Below are 9400 nucleotides of genomic sequence, written 5' to 3'. Positions count from 1 at the left end.
TAGATTAGTGGAAAACAAGACTATGTAAATTTGATATTGATCAAATTTCCAAGTGACTATATTTTATTGTGCAGTTATCTGAATAAGAAAAAATGTGATTGCATGAAAAATGGTGCACAAACAGATGTTAGAAAAGAGAATCTGAAAAATATCCCACCAGATTAACAACAGCAGGTTCAAAACCAAGATCCTCTGGATGGCCGAGTTATCCAGAGGTTCCCTCTTCATAATTTTAAACAAGTTGAGTCTATAAAGGCACTTTTGCCTGAATCACTTCTGACCTCTGGGACAGATAACCAAAGCTATAACCAAGAGATATAAAACCACAGATAGAACCATTGATAGAAAGAATACCCTGAGTGATCTTAAAAATAAAAAGATATCACTAAATGAAAGATGGAGGCCTCTGTGTGGACACAGCAGGCCAGTCACCCTGAACATACAAGATAAATTCAGGAATAAGAGAGGACAATCAGATAAAGCTCATGCTCTATGATGCAGAGGCAAAGACGAGGAGACACTAGCTGTTTAGTAAACAGTACCATAATCAAGCGTCTACATCAAAGTGATGGAGATGAATTTCTTTCAAGTCTTTCAAATGAAAAACACAACTTGTACCTTGTCTCAGTCATTTGAACACTCAGATTTCCCAAGCTGAAACTAAGTGAAATCATGTTGCAAAGTAAAATATTGCTTTGAAAGCGGGACAGGCAGCAAGAGAATGGAGAGAAGCTAACAGGGAGAGATGGGAAGAACAAGAACTAATTAAGGAGAAAGTGGCAGAAGGAGAGACGGGGAAGAGAAGGAATTGAGTCAGCAGGCTTTATTTGTCTCTATGAATGTGTGTGTGTTTGGACATGCTTGTCTAACTTCTAAATCCTCTGCAAAGTCAGAGGAGTCTTTCATTCCCAAGATGAGTAAACATTGGCCCACGTTCTGTCATCACGACGGCTGCGCCTTCAACCAAAAACAGCCTGTTTGTTTCTCTCGCTCTCCCCATGCCAACAGCCCATCTTATGGAGAACACATAGCAAGAGTACAGAAGTGAGTGTTGCCAAAAAATGAAAAATTTGATTATTGCTCCTCACCCATCCACTTAATGAGAAAATAGAAGAGGAGGCGAGGAGATAACACATATAGGCCATAATGTTCACACTCCCTCACACACAGAGCCCTCGCTGTATAGGATGCACAGCTCATGAATAATACATGCTCCAGCTATTATGAAAGCCGGCTATGATTTCTCATATTCTTACTATTCATATGCAAAGTTGGAGTTTGGTTAGCTAGTAGGAGATTCTTTTTCATTTTCTGTTGCCTTGTGGGGTGAAATTTTCAGCACTCCAAATCCAAATATGAGTTTATCACCCCTCCTCCGTCTGTCTTATCTTCCCATTCACTCCCCAGAGCACCCAGTGGAGTCTGCTGCAATGCTGCTATCATAGCAGGAAACGTGTGGACCTTATATGTTGGCATTAGCTGCAATAATTTCTTTTTCAGTACAACATAATGTTGATGCAGAGACAGGAGCCTCCCAAAAAAATATCTCTCTGGTCAGTGTCTACTGCTCTTGGTTTGCAGGTCACCAGAGTGCAAGAAATATATATTTCTCTGTTGGACCCGCAGGACAGTTGTTTGTCAATAAAACACAGCTTATGCTGCACAAGCTGTTTGGGCAAATTTGATGGAAAGTGAATGCTTTTTGTGGAGCTGTAAAAAGATGGCTGTAATGTAGTGGAGATTGCCTTCTGTAGTGATAAATACAAAATAGGCCACCGTTCCCAAGACATTAGCCAAACCACACACATTGGCACATGAGCTTTTGTTGTCAAACATCATCACTACCATCTTTTCTAACTCATGGTTGGATTACCAAGATGGTAAATCTGACAGCTGTCCTAAACTCTAAGGGGCCCCAAAGGCCCCATGTTTACAGCGAGGCAATTAGTCTCTGGCAACTTTGAGAAATTAGCTAAAGGTAAAATTGGTTAAAATTGTAAAAGGCTTAAGATGGCTGCTGCATTTTTAACTAATCATAAAGGTTTGAAAACAAATCAAAACATTATGCAAAAATCTATTTTTAATACAATTTTGATATACACTTGTGGTTTAGTTTTCCTGACCATACAGTTCATCTTGTGTCTTTCCCTGCAGCCCTTTCAACAGTATGGAGAGCAAAAAAGAGGAAAGCAAAGTAGTAAAGTAATAGACTGCATCACCTATAAAAACAGAGTTCAAAATTATTCTTTTTGTTTTTGATTTTGTTTCTGTTTTTTGTTTTTTTGTTTGTTTTTTTGATTGTGTGTTTGTTCTGTTTTTTGTTGCATTTTTTGTTTTTTTGTTTTTGTTTCACCCAACATCCCAACTAAACCTTTCCTTTTCCATTGCCGAAAAGCTGCAACAGCTCCAGCAAGTTTAACGTTATCCATTAGCTCATCTTCATAAATGCAAATGTCAACGGAGAGTCGGCAGGTGCCATGTCCATGCCCAATATTCAAATTTCAAACATTTGTTTGTTTCTCTGCACATAGTGTCAAGGGTTAATTGGGCTGAGTGTGACACTGCAATAAAGGAAAGATGGTCTAAAAGGTTGTGTAAGAGTGTTTGATCCTTTAAAACTGTTGTATAGTAGTGTTGTGTATTGATACTGTGTAAAAGTGGCTGTGGGTAACAACCCATATCTGGACAAAGACAGTAACAGCAATATCCATTCACACAGTCACATATTTATACAGTTTCATGATGACTGACAGTGATGACTATGTATAACACATTTGATCCAATTGAAATTAGTTCTCTGTCAGTTGTGAAATAACAATAAAACATAATAAATTGAAGTTTGCTTTGCCAGTGTCTGCAGCGGGGGTATCCTTAGCCACAGAATTTCCATGTGGATTATTACCACAGATGAATGTTGTTTGTCAGAAATGTTCTCTTCAGAGTCTTACATCAAATAAAACTGAATTTAATTTTAAAAAAGGCCTGTCATATAAACACCATCTTTGTGTTATTTTTGAAAAATAAAGAATAATTGTGGCTTTAAACAGGTCCTGTCTGCTACAGATTAGTTTTTTAAGCTCTTAATTATCCAGCAATGTGTTTTAAAGATGAGAAATGTTGTGTATATTTTCAGGAATATGCTTTTTTCAAGCCTGGGACACCACATTCTTTTACAACAGACTAATGAGCAGCAGAGCTTTCACGGCGGGACTTTGAGGAAACCATAACAATACTGACAGTGTCGCTCAAACAAATTCCCCAGCCCCAGCTTTGTGCTCTGGTGATGGAGTTCAGACTGGTGAATTTCCAGTTGTGTTCTCCAAATTTGGAGCAAAAGAAAGCTGCATGTCTCATCTTCATTTGGAAAAGTTTTTGCTATAGGACAACATGCTCAGTGTTATAATGCTCAGTAACAGTGACACAGTTAAAAAAAATCCAGTTGTGTCTTCCTAAAACCAGTATAACAAGCAGGTTTTTCCACCAAATGTTCTCTCTGGTGTCTTTGTTGTTTAGGCTGAAACTTACACAGTGACCATTTACCAAAGATTGAAACTACTCAGCAAAACCATGATGTCTCGGGCCTTCTCATTAATCTGACTATATCTTGTTGACTTTACCAGTTGAGAGGATTTTGCTCTGTAGACCTGACCCTGTCCTTCCATCGCAGCTTGTGCCTTGAGCCTCAGAAACCCATGCTATGCTATTACTCACAAATTTCATTAGAGGTCACTGTTACCCACCTGTCACACATTGAACACAGACACACAATAGATGGAAAAGGTCGTCTCTGTTGTATAATTAATAAAGTAAAACGAAAAATGTTTACTCCAGTGCAGTTTATTCACAAAGGACAAAAACAGCATTTGGAAGTGTTGTATTATTCAAAGAACTTTGCAAAAATTACCATATCACTTTAGCATCTGCACTGTCATAAAATTAAATTGACCATTTTTCTAATGAGCTTTCTGACAGCTGCTTGTACTTGTAAACCAAAGTCTGACAAACAGGAGGAAATCATATAATGACCAACAATCTTAACCCAAACCAAAATAATTCTCCTCTTCACCAAAAATATAGTAGGCTAGTTAAAATAAATTCATGTTAAATTAACAAGAGATACATAGTAAGGGGAAATTTTCATATTCTATATTAAATTTCATCTTTGAGGTCCACTCGTGTGGGACTATAACACTATGTGCTCTTGTCAACAGATGTTTCACAATGGGGTTAATGATTGCAATGTATATACACCAAAGTGTTCCAGCATTTTTTTGACCTGAATGAAGAAGGCCCGTCACCACAAGCTTATGAATGTAATTAATACACCATGTGAAACTTTTTACTTTTTTAGTGGATCATTTATTTTATAGTCAAACATGCAATAATAATCCAGGATCTGACAAATTGTGAAAGCAAAAACACTGGGTTTTGTTTCAAGAAATCATTGAGGCTGTGAAAAAAGACAGAGAAGCAATTCACTTTAAATAGTGGTGCAGAGGGCTTTCTAAAAAGTGAAAAAAAAAATGTTAGAAAAGCATCTATTGTTTACAATTTGCATAGAAGTGATTTTCGAGTTCAACCCCTCACTGGTTTGGTAAAATACTCTTGAGCCATGGGGAGACGAGGTCCTCTGCTGAGGTACTGCAGTAAAGCACGACAGCTGGCATGTCTGCATGGACAGGTTTTTATATCCAATCTGATTTGGTTACTGGGGAGATGACAAAGTTTGGGCTCAAAGTATCATCCAGGTTAGAGTAAGGTAAACCATAAAAAGGCCATAAAAAGATAAGATATGAATACCCAACCATATCAGGAAGACATTCAACGTGACGGCCCAGCGACTGACATGCCACATACATGGTACGTTTATGCTTTTCCTTTTCAAATCTAATGTGATGTTTTGATCATCATTTGATCATCATCATTGTCCTCTGTGATTTAACTATTCTCATTCCATTATTCTTTTTGCATCAATGTTTTGTCCTTTATGTTCTTAAACAAAGTCAAAATCAAACAGAGATTGAAACACACAATAACCCCGTTAGTCTGTCTGAAGTTTACAATGGATTTATAATTTTTTAGTCAGTTCAAATGAACAGAAAATGGTTAATGCAATACACTTTGCAGTTTCTGTAACAAGATACCGATGTATTTTCAGTTCATAAAATAGTCTTTATAGTATAGTCTCATAAGATACTGTGTTTGTCTCTTCTGACAAGACCAAGGAAAAACAACATAGCAGCACATATGACCGGTGCAGCTTAGTAACAAAGAAAAGAAAAGAAAAGACCATTTTTGTCAACTACTGATTAACACTTTTACCATGAATTTCTAATATGTACTAATACCATTATAACTTCAGATTTTATTTGAGAGTGCACTAATTGGCAGTTTTGTTTTTTGGGTACAAACAAAACTAACCATGCTTTTTTGGATGTTTAATTACTGACCAAGAATATTTATTTTGCTATTGTAATTCCCCGGGGAGAAAGTATCTCAATGATGCAAATAAGACTGTGGGAGAGGTCATGGTCTGCTCTTCAACAGATGTCGTCCTTGTGCTGATTAAACAGCATTTTAAAATGGAAACTGAGTGGTAATAATTATCATTATTTGTGGCATCTCATAAATGGATTTCCACAAAGTCAATATAGCCATAACATATAAATGAGTGTCTCTTATATATGTGTAGCACCCCTACACTCTATACTGTGCTCAAGGGGTTTTACTCACCTTAGGCTGGAATGATGGGGTGTTTGGGTTCAATTTCTTTAGGAAGCTACCACGAAGGTTTACCTGTTTTGAGTGAACTGAACAATGCTCTACTAATGATTACATAAGCTGTCAATCTTAACAGTACATATATTCACTTCGGTTTGTCTATATTTTAAATAACTGATCCCAGACAACTCTTTAGAATGAAAAGGAACAGATGTTTACTGTCAGTATTTTTAGGAGTATGTGAACAATATTAACCTATACAATTGAGATAAATCAGAACCCAAATTATGACTAATTAAACCACTTTAAAATAACAACCAATAACTTACCAAATAATATTAAACCAAATTACTTTTACCAAAATTAGAAAATTAATAAATACCTCTGGAAATAATATATTAAGAAATACCTCACAAAATGATTGAATCAATAAATTACTGGAAAATATATAATAAAAAAAATCTGAATTGACTTATATACCAAGATATCAAAACACAAACTCAAATGTCTTGTCTGTGGCAAATTACTTAGACCTCACCCCTTTTACACTATTTCTCCATGACAGATTAAAATCAAATACTTACACACACACTTACACACACCAAACAAAAACCGTTACAAGCATGTGTGATGCCCTCTTTCTTATGACTACTTTATCTCAACCTCTCCGTTAACAATTTTTCTTTTAATTAAACTACATTATTCTCAGTTTAATTACTTTACAGAATTATTGTCATCTAACTTTATTAGGAACTGACATGTTTCAATCCCTTACTTTTACACAGGGGTTACATATGAAATTTAGATCACTGTCAGCAAACTATATCAGTTAAACATGATAATTGATATTTGTACTGTAGCATTACAGTACAACTAAGTCTAATGCCCTTTTTAATTCAATAATCACACAAATTCAGATCAGATAATATAAAGTTACTCTCAAATGGTACTTTCTAAAAAGATCAAGGTTTGAAGAAATGTTTCACACATTGGCATTTGTTGCAGTGGAGAAGTGAAACTAGTCTTTGCTCTTTTTTTTCAAGTTCAAAGATAATCTTTGTGATTTGTTTATTAGAAACATTGAAAGATGCCAAAACAACAAGACTAATAATACCAGGAAGATTAACAATTAAAATATTTGTAATTACACAAACAACTTTTTGCTGTGACAACCTGTCTTTGTCTTCATAGCTTTTATCTTGTTGCACCTTGGATTTGACCCATTTTTTCATTTATTTGAATTATTTTTCATACCAGCCTGCTTGGATCAAGTTTTTCCTTATATTTCTTCACTCATTTATGTTACACTGAGAAAATGAAAAATTGCATTTCACTCAGCTTGTCTGCTTTGGTTATTATTCAGGCAGTTATGAAGGTTGATTGACCTGGTGCTGGAACTTTTTCCATACATAAATGCAAAAGTCAGTATGTGTTCTTTGTGAAGGGAAGTGTGATTTAGATCATTTTTGTCCTTCCCTTTGTCATTCTTCCTCTTCTCATGCAGTGATCTTTTCAGTTCTTCGTTACCATGCTCCAAAAACAAGAGGCAGTGGTGGCTGCTCATGGTCAAACGTGTCACTGTGGCTTGCCTCCTCATCAGTATGACTCTGCTGTACTGTCTGTCTACACTACGGATTAACTTCAGTCCACCAGAGTAAGAATCTGTCACAGCATTGCTTAAAATAGTATAACAGTCCCATAGCAACCTCTGAAAATGTTGGAAAACATATTGGCAGTTATTAGGATTATAAAGGCTCCAGTAAAATAAAGCTTTACCATAAGTTCTGTCCAGTCTGCAGAGGCAAAATATCTTCAGAAAAGGATATTCAGTAAAAATAAAAAAATAAAAATTAGAAAGAAATCACAGACATGGCAAATAACCTTGTTAGGATTTTCTTGTTAAGCTTCAAACCATTAACCTTTTCGCTTATAGACCACATTTTCTAATTTTAGCACTTAATACTGATACTTATTTATGATCCTTATCTAAACAGAAGTGTGCCTCAGTTATCGTTGGTTTATTTATTGACTGTGTGAGCCTTGAAACAAAGTATTCACTTGTGTTATAATAAGTACATGAGCGGAAAATGCTGTAAACTTGGAATTTTGGCAAAAGATAAAAAATATTGTTGCATGCAAAGACATGAATTGGCTCCATATCAATAGTACACATTACATTATAATTTTCAGTGTAGAATGGGATCTTTGTTAAGATAAATTGTGGCACTAATGAACTTCCATATTATGACTTTTTTTCTAGGCTTCCAGTGCCTCACTCCTGTGCTCCTCAACCTGGCCAACACAACACCCAGTCATCCACCAATGGCAGACAGCAAGACAATAACATCTGTGTTCCTAAAGTGGACCTCATGTTTATGAAGACCCATAAAACTGGAAGCAGCACCTTCATCAACATCCTGTTCCGCTTTGGAGAGAAGCACAAACTCAAATTTGCCTTCCCCAGCAGCCGAAACGACTTCTTCTACCCTTCACCTTTTCAGCACACGTACGTTCAAGGCTATAAATCTGGAATGTGTTTTAATGTCATGTGTAACCACATGCGTTTTGACGCGTCCGAGGTGGCCAAAGTGATGCCTAGAGACACCTTCTACATCACCATCCTGCGAGATCCTGCAGAGCTCTTTGAGTCGTCCTTCCATTACTTTGGTCATGTTGTTCCTCTGACCTGGAGGATACCAGGTGAAGACAAGATGTCCGAGTTCCTGCGTGATCCCAAACTCTACTTCAGCCCAAATGGAATTAACTCCTTCTACCTGAAGAACCTGCTCTTCTTTGACTTTGGGCAGGACAACACCCTGGATCCAGATGACCCCCGTGTAGAGGAGAGCATCCGGCTCATTGGTGAGCATTTTCACTTGGTCATACTAATGGAGCACTTTGAGGAATCACTCATTCTGCTCAAGGATACCCTCTGCTGGGAGATGGACGACGTCCTCTTCTTCAAGCTCAACTCGCGTAAGGAATCCACTGTATCTAAAATGAGCCCAGAACTGAGAGCAAAGGCCTTGCAGTGGAACGGTGTTGACTGGAAGCTTTACAAGCATTTTAACCTGACCTTCTGGGAGAAAGTGGAGGCTTACGGAAGAGAGCGTATGGCAAAGGATGTGGCAGAGCTCAGGAGGAGGAATGCAGAGATGGTGGAGATCTGCATTGAGGGAGGTCACTCTGTTGCAGCTGGAAACATTCATGAAGACGCCATGCAGCCGTGGCAGCCCATCGGAGAAAAGTCCATCATGGGATACAACTTGAATAAAAATATAGACAAAGCCTATGAGCAGTTGTGCCGAAAGATGTTGACCCAAGAAATTCAATATCTGACAGACTTGGGCGCTAACCTGTGGCTCACTAAGCTGTTGGGACATGTGAGGAATATCATTAACTGGTGATGAAACACACGAGACAAAAGCTGAATGAGCCTGAAAAGTAGATATGGTGAAGAGTGATGTGTTCAGAATTATTTATGTCCATTGCTCTAAATTACCATGCCACTTTTTATTGTCTGATGTCAGATGTAACCAAATACCATACAGTATTTGTTCCAGTCTGGATGAGATTATCAAGATGTACAGAACATGAAACAAGCTCCAGCCAGTATCATCCAGTTGCAGAGTCACAGTGAAAGTAGCTCTAAACCCTAAATGGTGGCACATAAACCATT

At 37.2% G+C, this 9400-nt stretch overlaps 1 protein-coding gene across 1 annotated transcript; it reads left to right on the top strand.

The window, feature by feature from the left end:
- Nucleotides 1-4612: 4612 nt before the first annotated feature.
- Nucleotides 4613-9128, top strand: LOC111229470 (galactosylceramide sulfotransferase-like). Its single transcript, XM_022755803.1, has 3 exons — nucleotides 4613-4638; nucleotides 7226-7375; nucleotides 7982-9128. The coding sequence occupies exons 1-3, from the start codon at nucleotides 4613-4615 to the stop codon at nucleotides 9126-9128; spliced, it is 1323 nt and encodes a 440-aa protein (XP_022611524.1).
- Nucleotides 9129-9400: the final 272 nt, after the last annotated feature.

This window comes from Seriola dumerili, unplaced genomic scaffold, assembly GCF_002260705.1.
Source record: "Seriola dumerili isolate Sdu_G_001 unplaced genomic scaffold, Sdu_1.0 BDQW01000230.1, whole genome shotgun sequence".
In the NCBI taxonomy this organism is placed as follows: Eukaryota; Metazoa; Chordata; class Actinopteri; order Carangiformes; family Carangidae; genus Seriola; species Seriola dumerili.
The sequence above is the reverse complement of the archived record's forward strand: the minus strand, read 5'-3'. Positions and strand labels throughout refer to the sequence as shown.